This window comes from Ostrinia furnacalis, unplaced genomic scaffold, assembly GCF_004193835.3.
Source record: "Ostrinia furnacalis isolate ACB-3 unplaced genomic scaffold, ASM419383v2 OfSCF4655, whole genome shotgun sequence".
In the NCBI taxonomy this organism is placed as follows: Eukaryota; Metazoa; Arthropoda; class Insecta; order Lepidoptera; family Crambidae; genus Ostrinia; species Ostrinia furnacalis.
This window is the reverse complement of record NW_021134894.1, coordinates 321,449-348,224: the sequence shown is the minus strand read 5'-3', so window position 1 is coordinate 348,224 and position 26,776 is coordinate 321,449. Positions and strand designations below refer to the sequence as shown.

Here is a 26,776-nt window from a genome sequence, read left to right as displayed (position 1 = left end):
GTTCAGGAGAGTGCCAGGAAGAGGTGCAGCAACCGCAATTAAGGAACGGCTGGGACGAACAAGGATAAGCGAATCCAACTCGTGAGCCTTGTTAGGGTTACACTGGTTAAGGCGACCCTTTACAAGGCTTGGAAGCCTGTGGGTAACAAATCATTGGACGTGGAGAGGGTCATTAATTATACGTATATTTTCTACTTTGCCGAACTTTAGCGCGAGAACGGTTTGTCCAAAACATATGAATTTGGTCTTATTCAATGCAGGATTAAGTGCCCTTCAACCGTCATGAAGACCACTTTTTGATAGGGTAAGTCCTTTACGCGGTGTAACCGGAAAACCGAAAAAATGCCCCTTTCGGGGGTCCCCACCACTTAAGCACAACTCCGTCGAAGTCGAAAACTTAGGAGAGTCTTAATGGGCAACCAATGAAGCCATTAAAAGAATAAAATCTTTTGTAGGAATTATTTCCGATTTAAAAGCTAATTCTACTGGACTATTTAGGCTAAAAGGGAGTAAAGAAGGAACACAATATATGTAGTGTTGACAAGTATTTTTTTTACCCTACTATTAGCTAGGTATGTACATCTGCACCGAGTGTTCTTTTTTTCAACTTTTAGTAATAAAAGAACAGAGATAGGTATATACACTTGCGAGCAAAAGTATGGAATCACTTACATGAAGTTGTTTCCACGCGATCTTGTGTACTAACAAATTTGTTAGGAACAAAAAAAGTGGCACCATTTTAAAGATTAAACTTTTATCTTTAAATTGATACCAAATTTATTTAAATCACACCAGTATTTAAAAAGATATCCCGGCTGATGTGAAGAAGTAACGAAAAAGACATGTATGAACTGTTTGATACGTCGCGAGTTGCGGCCTATTTACCCCCTATAAAAGCACGCGTTTTCGGATTTTAGCTTTCACACGTTGATTCATACACATCTTCGCTTCTTTTGACAATTTACCTGGGATTCTACACCTTCAGAAGCAGCACTATTCGTTGCACTATTGCAAGAAGGGCTCAGCCAGCGGGCTGTCGCACGTCAGCGCCACATAAGCCAGTCCTGGGTTTCGAAAGTTTTAAGACGCTTTCGGGAGACTGGTGGCTTTATCCCGAGACCAAGTTCTGAACAGCGCCGGCGCACATCGCAAAGGGAAGACCGTTTTTTCATGTCAACCTCTCTATGAAATCGTCATTTGACTGGAATCGACGTCCAGTAAGAGCTCAGAAATGTTCGTAGGATAGCTGTTAGCGAGTAGACAGTTTGTCTAAGACATAAACAATAGAATTTAACTCCAAAAAGGCCTGCCACAGGCTCAAAACTGACGGCAGGTCACCGATAAGCACGCTTTCAATTTGCTCGTACACATCTCGATGTTAAGTCGAGCAACGGCGCTGTTCAGAACTTGGTGTCGGGATAAAGCCACTAGTATCCCGAAAGCGTCTTGAAACTTTCGAAACCCAGGACTGGCTTATGTGGCGCTGACGTGCGACAGCCCGCTGGCTGAGCCTTTCTTGCAATAGTGCAACGATTTGTGCTGCTTCTGAAGGTGTAGAATCCCAGGTAAAGTGTCAAAAGAAGCGGAGATATGTACGAATCAACGTGTGAAAGCAAAAATCTAAAAACGCGTGCTTTTATAGGGGGTAAATAGGCCGCACCTCGCGACGTATCAAACAGTTCATACATGTCTTTTTCGTTACTTCCTTGTTACGTTACTTTCGTTCCTCCGTGGTTGAGGATTCCGGGTGAAGCTCGCTTCCACCTTCGGCCTGATCGTCACTTACCATCAGGTGAGATACAGGCCAAGAGCTTCCTCGTTGTGGATAAAACTTCTTCACATCAGCCGGGATATCTTTTTAAATACTGGTGTGATTTAAATGAATTTGGTATCAATTTAAAGATAAAAGTTTAATCTTTAAAATGGTGCCACTTTTTTTGTTACTAACAAATTCGTTAGTACACAAGTTCGCGTGGAAACAACTTCATGTAAGTGATTCCATAGTTTTGCTCGCGAGTGTAGTAAACAATAATAAAAACTAATAGCAGATGCACATTCTACTGTTTGACCGCAGGAACCTACTTAGGTACTTTGTGCTTTATGCACTATCTAAAAGTCATACCATTGACACAGGGATCACTTCCCTTGTTAGTATCTGAAAACCTTTAATCCGGATAGATTATGTAACTACCTTCATTAGCGGCTGGCGAGTGGCCTCCGGATTTGTCGTTTCGCGGCGTGGTCGACCCGTCCGAGTGCTCCTGAAACAGGCATTTAGATAGTAAGTACTGGAATTAGTTTTATTTTGTAGATAGGCAGGTTATTACTTACAAGGACACACTTAATTACTTACTACTGCCACTGATTTTAATAATTAAAACCTAAAATAAGTAAACATTGAAAAGTATCTTAGATAAGTAGCCTACCTAGATATGCACTCGATTGATATGCAAAATAAAGATAGAGAGATAGAATTTAATACTATAATGTTACACTATTATTACACCGACTGACACTTAAGTAAGTAAAAGAAAAGCCAGAGTGAAACAGCACTGTTATCGCTAGGAGGAAGCGATCTTTTCCAGACACTCACGCATAATGCGTTTTTTTTTCAAAATTCGACTTCACAATAATTATCTGTAAGATAAACTGATTAATAAATTGAGTTTTATGATGCGAATTAACATGTTTGTGTTCCCAATTCCCATACCAATCTGGTGTTTAAATATTTTTCAATACAGCAGAACCGACACGAGTTGCCAATTAGTTCAGTTTGGCGGTAATTGAGTTTGTTTTAAAATATCCTGGCTTCATCAAATACGGCGATTACAGGTCGTCCATATGGGCCATTGCACAAGCCAATTATTAACTTTACCGATTCACTGCCATTCTTTATCGATTGGAATAATGCTTGCTCTATAAAATGGAGGTGTCAACTGAATGTTACCCATCTAAATAGGCAACTAAATTAAAAAAATATAATTATGGAACCTTATTCTCAAACATGTTTTTTTACCTACTTTTAAAATTAAGCTTTTAAATTAAAATAAAAGTCAACAAAAACATAGAGCGAAGCGGTCTCTACAATGTTCAGTCTACATTACGTGATTGCTATTACAAGCACAACCACAAGCAGTCACATGTCGTGTTTCTCATCAGCGCCGCTAGATAGAGCTGTGCTGAGTTGACTCGCGGTATCATTTGATTTTTTCCAGAACTTAAGTAGTCCGGCGACCGCCAACATCGCCACTCTGGTTTCCCTTCAATACGTATAAATCTTTCGCCTTTTACTAAAGATTTCCGTGGAGGGGAACACTCAAATGAGTCTAACTCTATTTTTGAAAAGCCCTGCTCACGCGGGGTTCAGAAACTGAAAGTAATGATGAGAACGACAAATAGGTAATCCCGTTAAACTGGTAATTACATAATTAGATTTCGGCGTATGTTATTTATTTATAGTGCAAACTAAGTTTTACGTTACAACTAACATTAAATTAAAATAACCGCAAGTAGCAGTAAAAGTAAGCCCACAACCCACAGCGTACGAAACGACATTTTATAGCTGAAATAGCAGCCAATAAACGAGTTAAGCTTATCGCACATGAATTACGTCATTTTAAAGCTGAAATGGCGGGCGAAACCTGTAAAAGTAGCCAAAGTAGGTAAGCTCATAGCTCACGAATCACGACAAAGCTGAATAATCGTGCCACACTACTACGCTAGTTGGCTAATCGGCTGTCCGGCGCTAACTCTGTTAACTACGGTGAGCGACAGGCCAATCAATCGATGATTGCGAGTGGACGGAAATGGTTTTCATAACTGGCAATTGACAGTCAACCTTAATTGTTGACTAGTTAGAATAGTTGCGGATCGAGATCGAAAGCGTTTGGAAATAGTCTCGTATTCCCGTCGGATTTTGTTAAATTGATTGGTATCAAAAAGTTTTGTTAGAGACTTGTCCATAAATGGTACGAGACGCATTAAAGTAACTAACCAAATAAATTAAAATTTAATTATGTTAATTATTTTTATTTAATAATAGTTTCCGAGTTTCTTGCGCTGCTTCTTCTGAGCACTGGCCCATTTATTGTCCTGAAGCAGTGGTAGGGTTAATACTGGGACGTGTAAAAGTGCTTTTTTAAAGCCTACTTACAGAAATAAATGAGTTTTATATCGATGACATACTATTTAAATAAATACTTAGTTAAAGCATATTCTCTTTGTGTCTGTTCTAAAATACTGAGCAGGTTACCTAAATTAATAATTATGTTCTTCTGATCTCAAATCCATTAGGGCTATAATAAAACCGCATAGCCCATTTGACTGTGGAACCGATTACTTATAGTGGAATTGCCCGACGCCCGTAAATTGTGCGCACGTGTGTGGAATACATACCCCACAAGGTCTATTCTACAGACTCAGCAAATACAACTTGAATGAGAGGGACGAATAAAGCCAAAACAACGTATTCTCTAGTAAATTACGTTACACGGCACGGCACCTTACTATGTAGGTACTTAACCTTTAGCTACTGAGGTGGATTTAATTTCACGTAAACACTGACGTGGGGGCCTGAGAGGCCCGTACATATGTGTGCTATATTTAAAAATATATAATCTTTTTAGGGTTTTTATGCAAATTATTTGTTAATAAGTACGTATTATTTCAATATTTAGAAAACATGTAGCATTTTTGGCAAAAATCTCATGAAATCATGATTCACAAAGTTATCATGAAAAATATTCATAAAGTTATCAAATCAACTTAGAATCTTAATTTTCAATAGTCTTTTTAGCTAATGATATATCAGTAATCCTAATATGAAATAGGGGGAAAAAAATTACACACATCAAATAGTGGGAATTAAACACAGTCTGGATAAACTTGCTTTGCTCAGTGAAGGAAGCCAAACATGTTTTTAAAATGTAAATTTCATTTCAATCTTTAAAATACATGTATGGCACGTGGTTTCATCGTTTAAATCTTGATAGACAGGTACAGGCTTATCATTTCCTAGCATACGTGCCAAAAACTACTGTTCTTCTATTTTTCGTTAAATGCTGGTTATTTTTACTTCCGAGATACCGCTTTCTCTCGGACGACGTACTGTGGGCTCCATATTATAGATTTTTTCAAATTATTTCAAGAAAAGACGACAACTAAATGAAACCTATAAAGAAAAAAAGTTACGCCAATACTGAGGTGGGGGCCTGAGAGGCCCACAAGAAACTTTAAAATTAATTTACCTACTGAAATTGCGCGTGCAATCACGTGCACCGTTTTTGACAGCCTCGGCGCAATGGAACTCGAAGGTACTAAAAGATTCGGGGGTGTCGTGCACGTGGGAGAAGAGAAATTCAACAATTTGACTTGTGCAAGGCCTGAGAGGCCCCCACGTCAGTAGTTAAAGGTTAAGTATAATGAATCTCCTCTTTTTGTCTATCTTGTTAGTAACGTATTGGATACTACCAAAGAGTATGGTTTTCGCTGATTGGCATTTCAATATTTTATAATAAATCGTAAATAAAAACAGGAGTAAAAATAAATATTGCTTTTTAGTATCCTTTACGAAATATTTAGTCATAAAATCCGGTGTTCGAATCATTGGATAACGAGATTGTCTTCGTTATAACGAACCGGAATGTGTCCGATCCGGACGGCCGGCCACCGGAAAATTGCCGGACGGTGCGCTACCGGAAATTGGATAATTTCGTGCAGGTAGCGCCTTGCCGCGGAAACTGGCACTGCTATCATGGCTTCACTGTTTGTTTTATTTTTTATTTTTCGAATCAAGAACTGGAAATCTCGTATCGCCTGCCGGTGCTCTGTGTCCACTGTCCAGATAAACGAATGTAAACGATAGATAGAGAGATGTGTAGAGATGGAACCTCTGTGTGAGTGACCTGAAAGGAATAATATTGATTTGGGAGGTCGCATTTCGCTGTACATAACAGTAAACTACTAAAGTATATTGACGAGCGGACCATCCATTATCTACAGTGATATTCTTTTGTTTGAGTGTCATTATCATTAGAAGTCCCTCCTTCCTTATACATTACCCCCCGTATTCACAAACATTACTATGAGGTCTCCCAGTGCGCGTGGACGCACAGGGTGACACACGAACCAGTCACAGAGCTCTATTCAACGCTGTGCGTTCGATTTGCTGCTTCACTTAAGCAACAGTTTGACACCATACCCCTATAATTCGAAATCACAACTTTTTTAAAAAGACCCTTCATTCTGGTCTTAAAAACTTAATTAATTTTAAATTACCTGTAAATTACGATTTTTGGTCGCATTGTAGTTGAAAAAAAAAATATACGGGTCGAATTGAGAACCTCCTCCTTTTTTGAAGTCGGTTGAAAAGTAGTTTGATTGAGTTGACAAAATAGTGACGTCACTTGCTTGCATACAAAATCTATGGGAGAGTTTCGTTTTGACAGTTTTAAAAAGTATGTCAATTGATTGGGTGGTGTCAACATGCCTATTTTGGTAGGCTAAAGTAAAGCGAAATAAAGCAACATTTTGCCAATGTTCGTGGCATGGTTTACTAGATTTACCACCATGCCTCAGGCTGAAACAAGCCTGTAGTAATATTTCTCTGAATCATTATTATTTTCTGTTAGCGAGAAAAACATTACATTCCCAAGTTTTTCTTTCGGAAATGCCTACTTACTTAATCCCCGAAGTCATGAAAATATGAGCGAATTTACAACATCGGCTTTAGATGTTTTGTGGCTTTTATGAAACATGTTACAAGGGTCGAGAGAGGATGAAGTTTTGAAGCAAATTTGTAAGGACCCTCTTTCAGATGTTTGTCTAGTTGTGACGTTGGTTGTTGCCAACGAGATGATACTCGTATTTGTTAGGTGATTTCGTACTGTCAATAATTGACAATTATTGTGCTTAGATATTAGGTAATATTTTGTTAATTGTATTGAAATCAAATCAAATCTTTTATTCAGTATCATACACCCTTTCCAGGGAGCTTTACATGTCTGAAATATAGCTTGCCCTACCACCACTTCAGGACAACATATGGGCTGGTGTTGAGAAGAAGTGGCGGAAGAAACTCAGTCACCTTTTGTGATATTTTATAATCCAACGTAAGGTACTTGCTAAACATCTGCTAATCTATGTCAGTCTTTGTGTTCTCACAAAATATAAAGTAAAAGCTCTGCTTACATGAAGGTAGCTAAATACTATAAATATTCTCATAATATGGTTACTATACCAATCCCGGGAAACTAAGTTCATAACCATTCCAGTTCTAACAACAATTTGTTAGCAATGGCTTGAGTTTTATCCAATTACCGCACCGGAGAGCCCATTTAGTAGTTTTCCTGAGTTATACTAGTGCATTTACAGCACAAGAGCAATATCAGCCATACCACAGATATGGAATTCTAGAAAAAACATTGAGTTAATAAATAATTTCATAATTAAATTCTTAATTTGAAAGATGTTATCTTTTCTCTACTCTCTCTACATCATTTACTTAATTCAACATCAAAAGATCACACTATTTAGTAAGTACTTACATATTTTGAATGAATACATACTTAAATGATATAACTGACTGACTCACTCATCACGAAATCTCAGAAACTGCAAATGCTAGGTGTCTCAAATTTTGCATGGGGGTTCCTTTTAGAACGTAGGTGCTCACTAAGGCGGAATTTTGCAAAAATCAACTCCTAAAAGGGTAAAACGGAGATTGGAAGTTTGTATAAAAGTCCTTGTGTGCACGATTTTGTTTTACCATTCCTCNTCTCGTGCTGGGTTCTGCGACTCAGATTAGCAGCATAGAAAAGTTAAATCCTGCAATTAAGATAGGAGACACAGATGTCGAGAAAGTAACTGAAGCCCGCAACTTAGGAGTTCTCATGGATAATAGGCTACGGTTTCATAACCATGTCTTGGAAATAGTAAGAAATTGTTACTACAGGCTTAGCGTGCTATATAAGATTAGAATGTTCTTGGATGTTAATATAAGAATTAAGCTTTGCGAAGCGCTTATATTATCAAAACTGAATTATGCTGATACTGTTATGGGCGAGTGCCTCTTTGGTTATACCAAAAAGTTAATACAGAGAGTTCAAAATTCGTGTGCACGATTTTGTTTTACCATTCCTCCCAGATCTCATATTACTCCGTTTCTAAATCACAATAATTTAATTAATATGCAATCTCGACGTTCACTGCATTATGCATGTCTTTTATTTGGTGTAATTCAAAATAAATCGCCCTCATATTTATATGACAAATTGTTATTTTCTAATCGTATCAGAACTGCTTCTCTTCTATGTTGTCCTAGCCACAGTACAGCTGCATTTCGTGGAAGTTTTCGATACTCAGCCACGAAATGTTGGAACAACATCCCTCCACCCCTTAAAAAATGTTTCTCATTGTTTTCTTTTAAATATAAATACAAAGGGTTCCTTTTAAATTTGCAAAAAGACTTATAGGACAGCAAACTGAAATTAATGCAAATTAAAATGCACTCACCTCAAGTTCCACGTTTCATCAGTAACATGTATTGCTATGGTTGTTATGGTAACTGTGTGCTAACTTTCTTATAATTATGTAAAGAGTTAAATATAAGGTGTACAATATGTAACGTATTTATGAGGCATTTATATTATTATGTATTCTTAGTATAAATGCATCCATGATTCATAAGCAATTGTTGTGCTCAGTAGTGCTCTCCCTGTTTGGGTGTCCACGGAAGACCAGCGTCGTGGCATTATCTACTGAGATGCTACGACACCATGCTGAGTGGATACCTTTTCAGTATCATTGTAATTACCTTCTCATTAAATAATAATAAGTATTGTAAGTGTATTGTCGATGATACTGAATAAACATTTTTTCTTTCTTTCTTTCTTCTATGTTTTTACGTGTACGAAGTCGCGGGCGGCCGCTAGTTAACGATATATCTGAAAATTGGTCCAGACTTAAGTAACTTTACAGCTAGTGGTACATAATATGAGTTCATCCTTAATCTAGTGAGCTAGCTGTTTCCTTCTACAATGTAGGTCCAGGGAAGTTCTTGGCAAATAGGTACCTACCAGACGACCGGATAGCACGAGCACGAGGCCGTTTTATTATCTAATATGGCGTCGTTTCCGGTTCCGGCGCAAAAGGCTATTTGCAGTTTAAACTAACTATAATATCGAAGAGTAGGTAGAAAGTAGTTTTTACCGTCTATCCTACCTTCACTTCTGGCAATGTTGCGGCCAGCTCATGAAAAATTTATGTTGGGATTTACCATTGGCCATCGTTTATGTTGGGATTTACCTTGAATTACGTAAAATGAAGGCTTTGTTTTCTTTGAAAATGGAATTTGAATAATTACCACGAAAGCCTTTGTAAACTTTATGAACAACGACATGAGTAATTAATTAGATGCCGCGGTCTCTCTACAAACAACAGTCTATAGTTTTTTGGCAGAAAGACACCTACAAACCATATCGAATCACCTAATATTATAAATGCGAAAGTAACTCTGTCTGCCTGTCTTGCTTTCACGCCTAAACCACTGAACCGATTAGTTTGAGTCCCGGGAAAGGACATAGGATAGTTTTTATCCCGGTTTTTGAAACAGGAACGCGCGCGATAAAGTTTTTCTGTGACAGACAAAATTTCACGCGGGCGAAGCCGCGGGCGGAAAGCTAGTAAGTATAATAATAACAGAAAAAACCCTCTTAAGAATGGGTATTAGATAGGTACTTGTTTGGAAAATAATGCCCAATCTCTTTACCAAAACAATCTTTAGGTATCAGTTTAATATTCAGCAAATCGTAGTTTGTCATAATTTATTTTTATGTCAGCAATAATTATGCTAAATGCCACTATCCTTTCNTTGCAACACTTAAATAATACTTCATCTATACTATTTAGTATTAAGTGAGTATACAAAAAATCATAATTTAGTAAAATAAGATTTTTTTTAACTTAAGCTAAGAATAACTTAAGACCAAATTATCTCAAGAATACTTAACTTGGTTTTGGATATTCTTAATTTGCTTAAGTAGTGCTCGATGAAGAATATAAACTCTTAAAGAGAGAAATCTCTATCCTAAGTTTATTTGGTTTTAGCTTAAGTGTAAATTTAGATAGAGTTAAGACAAGTAAGATTTTGCCATTAATACCAATTGCTACTTGGGTAGCTAGACACACATTATTTCTCATACATACACTCGACATCAAATAAATCGCACCTCCCGCGACAAGCATTTTCAAACGTATGCTTCCCCACTTCCCACCAATATTGGCACCATTTAAAAGCCTAGTTCTAACCTTCATTGCATTCAAGGAAAGGTTTTTACCCCAAAAATGTGTCTTTAGAAGGACCCAGAGTCACTTCTTTAAAAAATAGGTAGTTACGCTAGAGCCAACTTTTATGGCTATAAAACTGTTAAGTTGGGATTAATCGCTATCCATCTGTTAAAGAGGACACGTGAGATCATTATTTGGTTTTATAACCATAAAAATTGGTCTAATTGATCCCATAGGTGGGCCCAAAGTGAGGTATTTTTTCAAGTCACATTTATGGTATATGTTAATCATTTATTAAGAAATAAAATGTGTTTTTCTTTAAGGATATTTATTGGGCTTTCAAATAACACCAATATTGATGGGGCACCATGATTGTGTCAGAAGAAAATCGTTAAAGTTCGCGTCACGGAAGGTGCGGTTTATTTGATGTTGAGTATATTTCAGGTAAGTAATATCGTCAATTTCACACAATACATTTATTCTAAATTTATATTATCGTTTTTAAATTTATTAAACCCTTAATCATTATTAAAATATCCTAACTCGATGCATAAAACCTTATCCCGAAATAGGGGACATGAGTTCACGAACTTAGAAACAGAGCAAAATTTTATCACGAAACAGGATCCAAACAAGAGGTCCGCAGAACAATTAATATTAAAAAAAGTTCAAACTATATAACTATAATTTATGTATTAAGTTACTGTCAAAAGACCAAAGTTTAGCATACAAAAGCTTTCATACTGATATCATGCTTGGTTATTTTTAAATAAAATGTTAAAGTCGTAAGAGCCTTAATATACCGAAGTAGGGGGCACTTACCTTACCTCTAGTAAAAAAACTGAAGGGTAGAAGTTTCTATTTATAAAATGTTACAGAATTGATGAGATTTCAAGAAAAAAATAGTTAAAAAATTCTTCCATGTTAAAAATATTCCAAACGACTTGTCGGCCAAAGATTGAGCATTCTAATTACTTTTCGCCGAGGAAAGCCGCCCCCATTTATATTTTTGGATAGATTTCTGATACTCCCCGATACAATGACTAACATAAATCAGAGGCATCACAGCGGACGGAACAATTCTCTTACCATTAACTTTTAGGCTAAAAGGGAGTAAAGGAGGAACACAATGTTGTAGGTAGATTATGTATTTTAAGAGGTACCCTACTGTTTGACCGCAGGAACCTACTTGCTTTGTGTGCTTATGCGCTATCTAAGTCATACCATTGACATAGGGATCACTTCTCTCTCCACCCCCATGTCCTCGTGGTCATACTGGTATGACAAATTATGACTTCTCCCTGTTAGTATCTGATAACCTTTAATCCGGATAGATTATGTAACTACCTTCATTAGCGGCTGGCGAGTGGGCTCCGGATTTGTCGTTGCGCGGCGTGGTCGCTCCGTCCGAGTGCTCCTGAAACAGGCATTTAGATAGTAAGTACTGGAATTAGTTTTATTTTGTAGATAGGCAGGTTATTACAAGGACACTTTTAATTACTTACTACTGCCACTGATTTTAATAATTAAAACCTAAAATAAGTAAATAGTAAAAAGTATCTAAGTAGGTGTAGATATACTCGTAGTCTAGCTAAGTAGATAGATACCTATGCAAATTATAGATAGTTATAGAATTTAATACTTTAATGTTACACTATACACCAAACTGACACCTAAAAGAAAAGACAGGGTGAACCAGCACAATTTAGGCGGTCTTATCGCTAGGAGGAAGCGATCTTTTCCAGACACTGAGAGGACAGTCGTTTGTAAAAAAAGGGTGTAGTTACTTAAGTATTGACTTAGACTAGTTCGCAAAGAATAAGTAGGTACACCATAGGTAGGTACTACCGAATACTCTATTCACGACGACACGCTTACTGCGTGCTTTTTTTCCAAAATTCGACTTTATAATTGAGTTTTATGATGCGAATTAACATGTTTGTGTTCCCAATTCCCATACCAATCTGGTGTTTAAATATTTTTCAATAACTTACAGCAGAACCGACACCGAGTTGCCAATTAGCTCAGCTTGGCGGTAAATTGAGTTTGTTTTAAAATATCCTGGCTTCATCAAATACGGCGATAACAGGTCGTCCATTGGGCCATTGCACAAGCCAATTATTAACTTTAACGATTCACTGCCATTCTTTACGGATTGGAATAATGCTTGCTCTATGTAGGTATCTATAAAATGGATTTTATAGTGTCAACTGAACAGTTACCCATCTTATGCAACTAAAAAAAAATGAAAACATTATTCCCAAAAATGACTTTACCTACTTTTAAATTAAAATAAAATTCAACAAAAAGATAGAGCCAAGCGGTCTCTACAATGTTGAGTCTACATTACGTTGCTATTACAAGCACAAGCAGTCACATGTCGTGTTTCTCATCAGCGCCGCTAGATGGAGCTGTGCTGAGTTGACTCGCGGTATCATTTGATTTTTTCCAGAACTTAAGTAGTCCGACGACCGCCAACATCGTCACTCTGGTTTCCCTTCAATACGTATAAATCTTTCGCCTTTTACTAAAGATTTCCGTGGAGGGGAACACTCAAATGAGTCTAACTCTATTTTTGAAAAGCCCTGCTCACGCGGGGTTCAGAAACTGAAAGTAAAGATGAGAACGACAAAGAAGTATTAGTTATCCTATATTCCCGGTAAACTGGTAATTAATTAGATTAGCGTAAATGTTGTTAGTATTTATAGTGCAGCAAACTAAGTTTTATTTTACAACTAACATTAAAATAACCGCAAGTAGCAGTAAAAGTAAGCCCACAACCCACAGCGTACGCAACAACATTTATTTAAAGCTGAAATAGCAGCCAATAAACGTGTTAAGCCTACCTACCGCACATGAATTACGTCATTTTAAAGCTGAAATGGCGGGCGAAACCTGTAAAAGTAGGTAAGCTCATAGCTCACGAATCACAACAAAGCTGAAATCGTGCCACACCACTACGCTAGTTGACTAATCGGCTGTCCGGCGCTAACTCTGTTAACTACGATGAGCGACAGGCCAATCAATCGGTGATTGCGAGTGGATGGAAATGGTTTTCATAACTGGCAATTGACAGTCAACCTAATTGTTGACTAGTTAGAATAGTTGCGGAACCGAGATCGAAAGCTCCCGCTTTAGGAAATATCCTTTTATGCTTTAGGAAATATTATGTTATTATCTGATCTCAAATCCATTAGGGCTAAAATAAAACCGCATAGCCCATTTGACTGTGGAACCGATTACTTATATGGAATTGCCCGACGCCCGTAAATTGTGCGCACGTGTGTGGAATACCCCACTAGGTCTATTCAACAGACTCAGCAAATACAACTTGAATGAGAGGGACGAATAAAGCCAAAACAACGTATTCTCTAGTAAATTACGTTTCACGACACGGCACCTTACTATGTAACGTAAGTATAATGAATCTCCCTCTTTTTGTCTATCTTGTTAGTAACGTATTGGATACTACCAAAGAGTATGGTTTTCGCTGATTGGCATTTCAATATTTTATAACAAATCGTAAATAAAAACAGGAGTAAAAATAAATATTGCTTTTTAGTATCCTTTACGAAATATTCAGTCATAAAACCCGGTGTTCGTATCATCGGATAACGAGATTGTCTTCGTTATATCGAACCGGAATGCCTCCGATCCGGATGGCCGGCCACCGGAAAATTGCCGGACGGTGCGCTACCGGAAATTGGATAATTTCGTGCAGGTAGCGCCTTGCCGCGGAAACTGGCACTGCTATCATGGCTTCACTGTTTTATTTTTTATTTTTCGAATCAAGAACTGGAAAACTCGTATCGCCTGCCGGTGCTCTGTGTCCACTGTCCAGATAAACGAATGTAAACGATAGATAGAGAGATGTGTAGAAATAAAACCTCTGTGTGAGTGACCTGAAAGAAACAATATTGATTTGAGAGGTCAAATTTCGCTCTACATAACACTAAACTACTAAAGTATATTGACGATAGGACCATCCATTATCTACAGTGATATTCTTTTGTTTGAGTGTCATTAACATTAGAAGTCCCTCCTTCCTTATACATTACCGCCCGTATTCACAAACATTACTATGAGGTCTCCCAGTGCGCGTGGACGCACAGGGTGACACACGAACCAGTCACAGAGCTCTATTCAACGCTGTGCGTTCGATTTGCTGCTTCACTTAAGCAAGTATCTTTTTTTGAATACGAGCGTAATAGTATGTTAGTTATTAATTTCATAGTGATCTTACTTAATCAATCAAAATGTTTAATGTTACTTACATAATTTAGGTAGGCTAAAATAAAGCGAAATAAAGCTACATTTTGCCAATGTTCGTGGCATGGTTTACTAGATTTACCACCATGCCTCAGGCTGAAACAAGCCTGTAGTAATATTTCTCTGAATCATTATTATTTTCTGTTAGCGAGAAAAACATTACATTCCCAAGTTTTTCTTTCGGAAATGCCTACTTACTTAATCCCCGAAGTCATGAAAATATGAGCGAATTTACAACATCGGCTTTAGATGTTTTGTGGCTTTTATGAAACATGTTACAAGGGTCGAGAGAGGATGAAGTTTTAAAGCATATTTTGTGAGGAAAAGTAAGGACCCTCTTTCAGATGTTTGTCTAGTTGTGACGTTGGTTGTTGCCAACGAGATGATATTTGTTAGGTGATTTCGTATTGTCAATTGTGCCTAGATATCTAATAATATATAACTCAAAGATGACTGACTGACTGACTGACATAGTGGTCTATCAACGCACAGCCCAAACCACTGGACGGATCGGGCTGTGGCATGCAGGTAGATGTTATGACGTAGGCATCTGCTAAGAAAGGATTTTACGAAACTCCACGCTAAGGGGATCCAAACCCAAAACGGGATCCACGCGTACGAAGTCGCGGGCGGCCGCTAGTTAGGTAATATTTTGTTAATTGTATTAAAATCAAATCAAATCTTTTATTCAGTATTTAGGCCCATTCCAGGGTACTTTACACGTCCCAAATGTAGCTTCTTGCCCTACCACCACTTTGGAACAACATATGATGGGCTGGTGCTGAGAAGTGGATGGCGGAAGAAACTCAGTCACTTTTGTGATCCAATGGTAAACGTAAGATAGTTGCTTTAAAGATCAGCTTAACCTATGTCAGTCTGCAAAATCACAAAATATTACCTAATCGTTCGTTCGTTTCAGCCAAATGACGTCCACTGCTGGACAAAGGCCTCCTCCAAGGTTTTCCACAATGCACGGTCCTGCGCTGCCCGCATCCAGGCTCTTCCCGCGACCTTTACCAGATCGTCGGTCCACCTAATATTTTCCGTAAAAGCTCTGCTTACATGAAGCTAGATACTATGAATATTCTCATAATATGGTTACTATACCAATCCCGGGAAACTAAGTTCATAACCATTCCAGTTCTAACAACAATTTGTTAACAATGGCTTGAGTTTTATCCAATTACCGCACCGGAGAGCCCATTTAGTAGTTTTCCTGAGTTATACTAGTGCATTTACAGCACAAGAGCAATATCAGCCATACCATAGATTAGTAAGGAATTCTAGAAAAAACATTGAGTTAGTAAATACTCTTTCAAATCTTTTGCCAATTAACGTCCGTATTCACAAACGATGCTTGCTTAAGTGAAGCAGCAAATCGAACGCACAGCGTTGAATAGAACTCTGTGATTGGTTCATGTGTCACCCTGTACGTCCACGCGCACTGTGAGACCTCATAGTAATGTTTGTGAATATATATCTCTCTACATCATTTAATTTAACGTCAAAAGATCATACTCATTAAGTAAGTAGGTACTTACATATTTTGAATTTAAAACAAAAATTTAATGATATAGGAAAGCCAATTAACGATATATCTGAAATTGGTTCTGACTTCAGTAGTTTTCCTATTTCTAGTGAGCTAGCTGTTTCCTTCAACAATGTAGGTCCAGGGAAGTTCTTAGCAAATAGGTTCATAGCAAACGACCGGATAGCACGAGCACGAGGCCGTTTTATTATCTAATATGGCGCCGTTTCCGGTTCCGGCGCAAAAGGCTATTTGCAGTTTAAACTAACTATTATATCTAAGAGTAGGTAGAAAGTAGTTTTTACTCTCTACCCTACCTTCATTTATCTGGTAATGTTGCGGCCAGCTCATGAGAAATTTTTAAACAGGATTTTTGTTTATCCTGCTCTGTTTTGAAAGCCATCGTTTATGTTGGGATTTACCTTGAATAACGTAAAATGAAGGCTTTGTTTTCTTTGAAAATGGAATTTGAATAATTACCACGAAAGCCTTTGTAAACTTTATGAAAAACGACATGAGTAATAAATTAGATGCCGCGGTCTCTCTACAAACAACAGTCTATAGTATTTTGGCAGAAAGACACCTACAAACCATATCGAATCACCTAATATTATAAATGCGAAAGTAACTCTGTCTGCCTGTCTTGCTTTCACGCCTAAACCACTGAACCGATTAGTTTGAGTCCCGGGAAAGGACATAGGATAGTTTTTATCCCGGTTTTTGTAACAGGAACGCGCGCGATAAAGTTTTTCTGTGACAGACAAAATTCCACGCGGGCGAAGCCGCGGGCGGAAAGCTAGTAAGTATAATAATAACAGAAAAAACCCTCTTAGGAATGGGTATTAGACAGGTACTTGTTTGGAAACCAAAACCCTCATAATCAATATTTAGGTATCAGTTTAATATTCAGCAAATCGTAGTTTGTCATAATTTATTTTTATGTCAGCAATAATTATGCCAAATAGCCACTATCCTTTCTCGAAGCCAGCCAGCATTATCGATTCAGCCCTAAAGGCATAACTGTCCCCAATCGAAATTCTTGGTAAAAGAAAATTACTTACGTCTCAGAAATAATTCCACCCTATTCGCGGACTTCAAAGGCATATGTGGGTATTTAGATATTTAATCCGGGCTGAAGGGANTGGACCTTATATTGGGGAGGTGGAAATTGTTGGATGTTTTACCTTTTACTTTTACTTTTAGCACGTGTTTGGGTTTAGTGTAAATCACACAAATAAAATACATTCTATATTTAGCCTAGGCGCAGACTACAGATTTATTAGTTGGCCGATAGTTGGGCCGGGCTGTTAATCAGTATGGAGATGTATGAAAGTGCGCACATTACACTGATTTGGTATCGGCCGATTCTTCATACAAAAAATTGGGCCCAACTATCGACCAACTAAAAGTCGCTGGTCTGCGCCTAAGCTTAAGCTTGGTAACTTTGTAAGTCAGGTATTCTTACATTCTACTACTTAACACTTAAAAATCTACTATGTTACCCGATCCTGAATGTAGAGTTGCGGTTGATAAAATATTTCACGTGTGTACTTCTTATAGTGTAAGTCCAATATTAAACTAGAAGAATGAAAACATTAGTTTGCTAGTACATATTATTTTTGTTGTCTTGTAAATGTATTTTTGATGACAATAATAAGCAAGTTACACAGTTTCTGTTCGTCATGCTTATTTTAGCTTGTGGAGTATCGAATTACTGCGACTTTGTTATTTACTAATAAGAATAGTACCTACTTAACCAGTAGGTGTAAGTTAGGCCGCAATAAGCTATAAAGCGCTATTTAATCCATTTTACGTGATAAGCCCATACGTTTGTGAACTAAAATGATCGCTAAGAATTTATCACGGCGCGCATTCTAGCCCGGCAGGGCTAAATGTGAGCGTTTCCAGGCTAATCGAGAAATATCCGAAGAAAATCCGAGAGGACTCAAAGAAGCCTTTGGTCTGGCATTCGCTTTTTTTACGACAAGTTAGTTTGTTGACAACTTATGAGCAGTTCTGATGACCGCAAAAGTTACTCGGATGCGAAGAAGCTATCGGACTATTAGTACTCTACTTACGGACTTTACGCTGACTGGCTACTGAGAGGAGTAATAGAGTATAGATTTTTTTTACAAAGAATTTACGAATCTATCAATATTTTTTTTGGAACTCACCGTCAAATTAGCCGTGGCTGTGAGCAGATCCAGGATGGCTGAGAAGGAACCCCTTGCGGCACGGCGGAACCCCTCCGGCGGGCAATCGGTGGCACCACCAGCCACGCTGACTGGTGACTGGGACCACTGTGAAAGATAGGTTAAGTTTACACCACATACTATCTAAAGTTAAGTCCTTATTAACGAATTGTAACTGTCGAAAATTTAATAAACAGAATTAAATGATATAATTATCGTTTGTCTAAAAATTTCGACGAAACCGTAATCGTATTTCGTTTGCTTGAAGAACTGCAGAGTTTTCTGTGGATTTAGCGAATACGAGTAGGTACCTACATTTTTTATTCTATGAAGGACAAACTATAATGATGAAAAATAAACAATTAATGCTCTAGAGATGTTGTTCTACAACTTCTGCTAAGAATAATAAATTAGTCGTATCTAGAAGAAGCTCTACTTTTGCGTTATTAATTTATCACGCCTGTACCCTTTATTTCTAACTTCCTTCCGACACAAAAGTTTATTTACTTCGTTTCTTTAAGCAGTTAATCCGCTGAGTTAATTTTATTGCTCTCCTTCGGATTTGGAAGCTGATTGATGAAAGCAGGTAGGCCAAGGTTGAACCGTCGAATAATCGGACAAAAGTCATACCTACTTAAGAGCAAAATGATGCTCCCGCTGGAAATCATGGAGAAATAGACGAATCACTCACATATCACGAAATCTCTGAAAGTACAAGTGCTAGGAGTCTCTAATTTTGCATGGGGGTTCCTTTTAGAACGTAGGTGCTCACTAAGACGGGATTTTGCAAAATTCAACCCCTAAGGGGGTAAAACGGGGTCCACGCGCACGAAGTCGCGGGCGGCCGCTAGTATATCATTTATTTTGCTGCCACATCAAAAAAAATAATTATCATTATTTTGGTATCTCACAACCACCTAGTGTAATGATTATAATCTACTTATTCATGTGAGGATTTGCGATAATGCCAAATTAATTGGTAAGTTACCTATTAATATGTTACAACTACATAGCTCCCAATTAGATAAATCAAGCCTGATAACATAAATTACTGATACAAAGGGAATAATAATAAGTAGATGTAATCCTCTTTAATATTCTGTTTATATTTGTAATTGTATTCTCGTTTGTGTAGGTAAATGAAACGTTACACTTAGAATAGTTAACAAAGCATTAATTTGATATTAAATTGTATGGAGAAATTATGTAGAGTTTCAGTGAGCAAACGTTTCAGGAAAGTATATTTAATCTTTATTGTACCTACAAAGTACATTTCCTAAATGATTATATTATTGTACCGCCTACGTTATAATCAGGTTGAAGTCCGTCTTATATACAGTGTTATTCATGTAAGCTTTAAATAAATAATAACCTTATAATGTTCATAGCAAAGGGATCATTTTCATCTATTTCGAATAGGTTGTAAATTGCTTAACCCTAGATAGCTAACCTTCCGGCGTACCCTGTTTAAGCTAACCATCCGTCGAAACGACGGGTACTAAAAAATTATATTTTTTGGACGAAGTAATTTAAAAAATCTAAGTCTTTTTTACAGTTTGGTTCCTTCATATGTTTGTGAATAAATGTGCATTATTTAAATTCACCTTATTTATTTATTTATTAAATTAAAATATTTTTTCGTAGACCTCTAAAGAAATTGGAACATTTTGTAAGTAACCACTTTGACATGCAATATCAATGAAAATTTTAAATAAAGCAATCGGTTTTTTGACTTAATATGGTACGTAAAAACATTAAAAGTAATAAAATCATAAAATTTTTTTTTTCTTTTTAGTGCAAGTGACACAAAAATCAACTTTATGTTTACTGCATATTTTAATATGATATAATGCTGATTTTTGTAATTTCCGAGGGAACGGTATTTGAATTAATTGACGAATCACGTTCCACATCTGAAGACAAGTCTGGTGGTGGGCTTACATAACTTTTTTCATAATCTGATGGTTAATAATTATGATTACTTTGCAAATCATCTTCCACCAGAAAGTCTTCGGTCACACGGGCAGGACTAGCATCCAGGGCATCGTTAGTAACTTCTTATAGTAGTAGATTTATTATTTTATCGTTTTTTAATGAAAACAAGATGAAAATCTAAAAAAATCTCAAATTTCTTAAAAAAATGTATACGTGAACTTGAACTAAATTACTTACGGTAAAGCTAACCATCCGTCGAAACGACGGGCAAAGATCAAATATCTCAAAAACTATGAAACTTACCTGTCCACTGCCTACACCACTGCAAAGGACTCCCCGGCCACTGAGTTGGCTAGCAGGGACAAAACGTTTGGACGTGGCATTAAAAAGTTACAACGTTATTTCTTTTCAATGCCCGTCGAATCGACGGAGGTTAGCTATCTAGGGTTAAACAATTATTGAAATAACTACGACATATTTAGTAAAATATCTATTCTAATCGCTAAGCCGATAACTGCCCTCATTATGAAATTAACTATAGTTGGTAAATACCTAGTTGTGGGTAGTTCATAAACGTATTCGCACATTATTCATGATGTTCGCAAATTCTGCCAAGGTGGATCAACGTCAAATTCGTCTTAACCCTTAAATTGTTTTTGTCCGTTTTAAAGGACATGTCAAATAATTGCTTACAGAATCTAAATTAAAGCAATTTATCGACTTTCAAGGGATATTTTATAAAAAGCATGATATTTTATGTGAAACACGGGGCTGTAGTTCAATAAAAAGCCACGAATTTTAAAAATAAAGACAGTTGAATAAATGCAATAGCAATGTCAAGTTTTCACTCTTGATAAAAGTGGCAATACTGTAGGTATTACACTTGTTCTTGTTTTATTGATTGATTTTAGAATATTAACGAATAAAACTGACGGTTATTGCCAAAACTGTAAAAAAATATCGATTTTTTTCCATTCATTTCAAGGTTACAAATGTTATGTCACTTAAAACGGACAATGCCATGTATCAGTAATAAATACTCATGTTGATTTTTAGACATTTTTACCCAATTTCCCCCTTTTAGGGGTTGAATTCTGAAATAACCTGAAACACGTGTTTATTCATTTATCGATAGGAATGTATCCTGTAAAGTTTAGAATTAAATAGTGTAACTAATTTTGTTTCGCCCTACAAACTTTGGACCCCCATTTCACCCCCTTAAAAAATCCTTTCTGATAACACCCCTAGACCCTAATAAGGAACCTACATGCCAAAATTTGTGTCTTTATACCCACCGGTTTGGGATTTANTGATATTACATTGTATGGAGAAATTATGTAGAGTTTCAGTGAGCAAACGTTTCAGGAAAGTATATTTAATCTTTATTGTACCTACAAAGTACATTTCCTAAATGATTATATTATTGTACCGCCTACGTTATTATCAGGTTGACTAGAGGAGATTGCCGACTGGCATTAAGTCCGTCTTATATGCAGTGTTATTCATGTAAGCTTTAAATAAATAATAACATTATAATGTTCATAGCAAAGGGATCATTTTCATCTATTTCGAATAGGTTGTAAATTGCTTAAACAATTATTGAAATAACTACGACATTATTTAGTCAAATATCTATTCTAATCGCTAAGCCGATAACTGCCCTTATTATGAATTAACTATAGTTGGTAAATAGTTGTGGGTAGTTCATAAACGTATTCGCACATTATTCATGATGTTCGCAAATTCTGCCAAGGTGGATCAACGTCAAATTCGTCTTAAAGTTTCATACATAATTTCCCAGGGGTCGCGTGCTGGTAGGCTGATTACGATGTTATATCCCAAGGATTAGGCTGAGAGAAGTGTTTCTGGTTTGATAACTAATTAATTGATGATACCTAAACCTAATACACGGTTTGGTTCAATAAGATTGATCAATATTTGCAATTGTTATTTTTTATCATATCCTCAGATCATAGAAAGATCTGAGATCATATCATTGCAAAACTTGAAGTAAATACCTACCATTCAATTTTTGCACGCCTTTGCTAGCTCAATATTGAAATTAAACTCTTTTAAAAAACGCTGTAGGTAAATGATAAATATAAAGCAGCATTACTTATTGAATAACGTTTTACCTAATTGCCTTTTGATACCCATGAAATACGTGAATTTTCACACATTTTTCAGAAAATAAATTTAGATTCGGAAAGGTACTACTTTTGAAATAAATACGGGAATCGAATTCGCATACTGATGAGAAAGATTTATTGAAATCTCGTGGCTATTCATGCAAAACTTACGCCCGTGCTTATGTGAAGCAGCAAATCGAGCGTTGAATAAAGCTCTATGATTGGTTCCTGTGTCAACCTGTGCGTCCACGTGCACTGTGAGACCTCATAGTAATGTTAATGAATTCGGGCGTTATAATAGTAGAGACTAATGTAACATAATCAGTAAAGGTAGATGTGAAATGATCACCGGGATAACTTCAAACTCCACTCTCGTCCATTGTCTCTTTAAACACTCGACATTGGCGATACCAGTCTGCTTCAAATAAGCACCATTGTAATTACATGTACTCTTTATTGGAGCTTAATGAACTTTGTTGTTACCAATGAAATTTCATTGGGGCCATTCTAGTAATCATTATACGCTACTAGAGGTCTATTAACTGCCATCAACCTGTGCAACAATCTACAAAATGAGCATTTTTTATTCAAGACAATTGCCCCATGTTTTATGTATGAACATGTTCAAACTTCAAGTTCAGGGGCTCGTGGTAAACAGGCATTTGCATCCTGTATTATACAGCGCCGCTACCAGGAGAGCAGGCCTCTGGTGGAGGTCACGTTCTTGTTTACATAATTCAGTATTCTCCTGCGCCTCACTGGTCCAATATCGACTCTACTACTACTAGGATACTCGGTAGGTCTGATATTGGAATTGTGATTGTTTACTATATTATAGGGAGCAGATGGGTAGAAATAAGAATTGAGAACAGTACCTGCGCTTATTAATTTACGTTCTAATTTATATTGTAGGTAGCAGGTGGGAATAATCTCTACTTTAGGTTTTAGTTGACAGCGCTACACGCAGGCCGCTATCAAACGATCAATCCGGAAATCGTTTTTTGTTGATAGCTGAGTTGTTTAAATAACACATTGTCATTTTAATAACATTATAATAAGCTTATTAAAAAGCAAGTCTATTCACAAACTTTTGGCAATTCTACTTGTTGACCATTCTTAAGCTCATTTAGCATGTCAATAATTAAAAGCAAGTGACCTCGTAACTTTGACAAAAGCTAACCAAATTCCATTTTCCAACACAAATGCGGTACATGCCAAAACAACACTCGCAAGCCTAAATAAATATGAAAACAGTTTCCAAGATGAATGGACGCTGCCGCGCTGGTCCGGTTGCGAATTGGTCAGCGCCTGACCTGTAAATTATTCAGCGACAATATGACCTCCGCCACGCCTGTGTGTTTCTGCAAGCCTAGTACACAGTTATTACTGTAGTTATGGTATAGAGACTTTAATAAAAAGAAACTGAAGAAAATAGGCCCAATTTTGTGTAACGCTAAGTAGTTCTAAATTTAGAAATAGACGTGACAAACTCCGTCTAAAGGGCGCTATTTAGAAATTAGAAATCCTTCTAAGGATCACTTCTAAATGGAATCTGGTGCCTTTTTAATGAAAAATTTCGTACCATTCGAAATACATAGTGAATAGTGAACCTACTTTTAATGTGATTTAGATTTTTTCACCAAAATAGACGCTTTACATAGGAATATAGTAAGTTTGTGAAAGCTTCCAACCTTAGTTCTTACCACCGCAATATTTTATTCATTAATCTTTATAAAAATGAGAAACACTTAACTCCAATTTGGTATTGCGTTCAATTCCCAATACCAGAGCTGTATAAATAAATAATTTACAAAGCAAATTGTATCGATGCGATCCGTACAGATGAAATTTACATCGGGGCGGGCTTACATTATTAACGCGTCGTTTACTTCATCGACCTATTTCAGCTTTTCAGGGGCTTGAATAAAACAATTGCGCAAACATCTCAATGACAACAAGGTTTGGCAAGTTTGCCCGGCCGAGTGGAAGAATGGAGTCGACACGATAGGCGATCAAAATGTCACCACGTCGGTTAATNAGATATTGCGTATAAAAAAGTTCATCCCCAATTTTCCACCCTTGGGGGTGAAATATTTTCTTCAAATTCGCATGAAACCACCCTTTTGATAATACCTATTCAACAAAAAAATAATCGTTCAAATTGGTTTATAATCGGCGGAGATATTGCGTATAAAAAAGTTCATCCCCAATTTTCCACCCTTGGGGGTTGTTTTTTTTATTATTAAATTTAAATGGGACCACCCTTGAGGTATTACCTATACGCCGAAAAAAGATTTGTTCAAATCGGTTCATAATTTGAACAAACTAAAACCCATCAGTGCAATGCAATGATGACATTGACCAATTGACAATAGTTTTTTTATTTAATAGACATTATAATGGCAGGTTGAACCAACAAGAAGGTTTTAGTTTATCAAACATAATAATCTTCTTGACAAGATAAATCGTCAAACAACTTTAATCTGAATAATTTTGAACTTTACTGACGAACAGTTAAAGATTATTTTCTCTAACTCGAGATTATTCTGTAACATAGTTTCAAAAGGTAATATGTGCTCGCGATTCGTTGAAGGAATCAATTTGAAAACTGACGAACCTTTTCATTCCGTGACTGTACTTGTAATATAAATAACCATTGAGAATATGTTGCTGTAGAGACACTTGTCTGATGTTTGATTATTTTAGTAAAAAAAATTGAGACCGTTGTAGTTTTTCCTGTGAAATGTGCTCTCTACTTACCAGTAGAGACTACTCTCTATTTAGTATTTCCCGGATTCACTGAATAAACACTGCAGAGCGATGCCGTCTCAAATACCTACCTAAAATAGCACTATCACTTAGGCGATTGAAACACAATCCTGTAGTTACCCTTGACCTATGTTTGCAAAGGTCGTTCCTTGAAAGCTGCACTTTAAAAATATCAAACGCCCAGCTCCATCTGAGCAGACGCGAGCTAATTGGAGTAAAGTGAGTTAGAGCAGCTAGCTCACTAGCTCACTGAACCATCCATCGTTATAAAATAAACTGCCTCTCGAAGGTGCATCGGAATATGCCAGGAGTAGATGGATGAGTAGTTTTATCGTGCTTTATTATCGTGTTAAAAATACCAGTTAACACAAAAGGTTAATATGATAGGTTTTATTTTAGTAAGGTAGCCAGTGAATGCTATTATTGCTTAGAAGTTAGGAGTAACTCTATAGAACGAAGAAGAAAGAATTTGATTCAAACCATAGTTTAACTAACACAGTATAAATAATTTGACAAAACTTATTGAACCATAATGGCACCTATGACTCAGTGTGTGTCATGTTCTACAGAACATGATTTGTGACATGATGTTGGTGGTATACCAAGTTTCATTTTGTTGTTACCTACAGTAAAATTCAAAATAAATTCACAGTAGAGAGAAATTTTGCATTAATTAAACATACTTCGCAGAAAAAATACAGTTACTGACGAATATACACGCTCGAGGACACGAATAAAGCCTTTGACACGAACAAACATCAACATTTGCGTTTCCGTTTCTACGAAGCTTCGCGCAATCAAAGTTGCGCTTTGCGTTTATTTATGAATGTTTTTGAAGCAGAAAATCGAACGTACACAGCGTTGAATAGAGCTCTGTGATTAGTTCGTGTGTGACCTGTCCCTGTGCGTCCACGCGCACTGTGAGACCTCATAGTAATATTTGTGAAGGTGCTCACACCTTCAACAGAAACTCATTTCTTGCACTGCCTTCTCAGCACTGGCCCCATTTATCATCGTCCCGAAACAGTGATAGGGTTAACTGGGACGTGTAAAAGTACTTTTTAAAAGCCTACTTGCAAAAAGAAATGAGCTTTATGAGTTTTATGCTGGTAATAACCCCGAGTTAACAGCCTGATTAATAGGTCATGACATTCGCCATAACGCATTCACGCGAACAACCTTGTGGCCAAGCCGGCCCCACTTCCCACACATGCCCATTACACGTATTCGATACTGGTGCATAATAAACGTGTGATGTCACGGCATGGCTATACTATACTTGTTTACGTTATAGCCCGACGGATTAGCAAGTTCAAGTGGCAATGGGCAGGGCACATAGTACGCAGAACTGATGGCTGATGGGGCAGCAAGGTGGAGTCCACGTCTGGAACGTAGGCCATGTACCGGAAAACGCAGCGTGCGACGTCCACTCGCAAGGTGGACCGACGACCTCATAAAGGTAGTAGGAAGGTGCTGGATGCAGGCCGCTGACGGTGCGATGTGGAAGTCATTGGGGGAGGCCTATGTTCAGCAGTGGACGTCCTGAAATGATGATGATGATGATGATATACTCGTCTATAATAATCTCGAGTTAACAGCCTGATTAAGAGGTCATGACATTCGCCATAACGCATTCGCGCGAACAACCTTGTGGCCAAGCCGGCTCCACT

At 37.2% G+C, this 26,776-nt stretch overlaps 1 protein-coding gene and 2 non-coding genes across 3 annotated transcripts in view; 2 read left to right on the top strand and 1 right to left on the bottom strand.

Annotated features, from left to right (window-relative positions):
* LOC114359754 (ankyrin repeat and KH domain-containing protein 1) overlaps positions 1–26,776 on the bottom strand; it is a 124,332-nt gene that overhangs the window by 2,124 nt on the left and 95,432 nt on the right. Inside the window, exons 16-18 of the mRNA XM_028314252.1 lie at positions 18,256–18,381; positions 11,461–11,469; positions 2,192–2,261 (exon numbers count right to left, since the gene is read on the bottom strand). Of these exons, the coding sequence (XP_028170053.1) occupies positions 2,192–2,261; positions 11,461–11,469; positions 18,256–18,381 (205 nt within the window). The remainder of the gene's footprint in view (positions 1–2,191; positions 2,262–11,460; positions 11,470–18,255; positions 18,382–26,776) is intronic.
* LOC114359774 (U5 spliceosomal RNA) lies at positions 3,247–3,364 on the top strand. The gene has a single exon (XR_003656448.1). It is a non-coding gene; the product is annotated as a U5 spliceosomal RNA (small nuclear RNA).
* Positions 12,768–12,885, top strand: LOC114359773 (U5 spliceosomal RNA). The gene has a single exon (XR_003656447.1). It is a non-coding gene; the product is annotated as a U5 spliceosomal RNA (small nuclear RNA).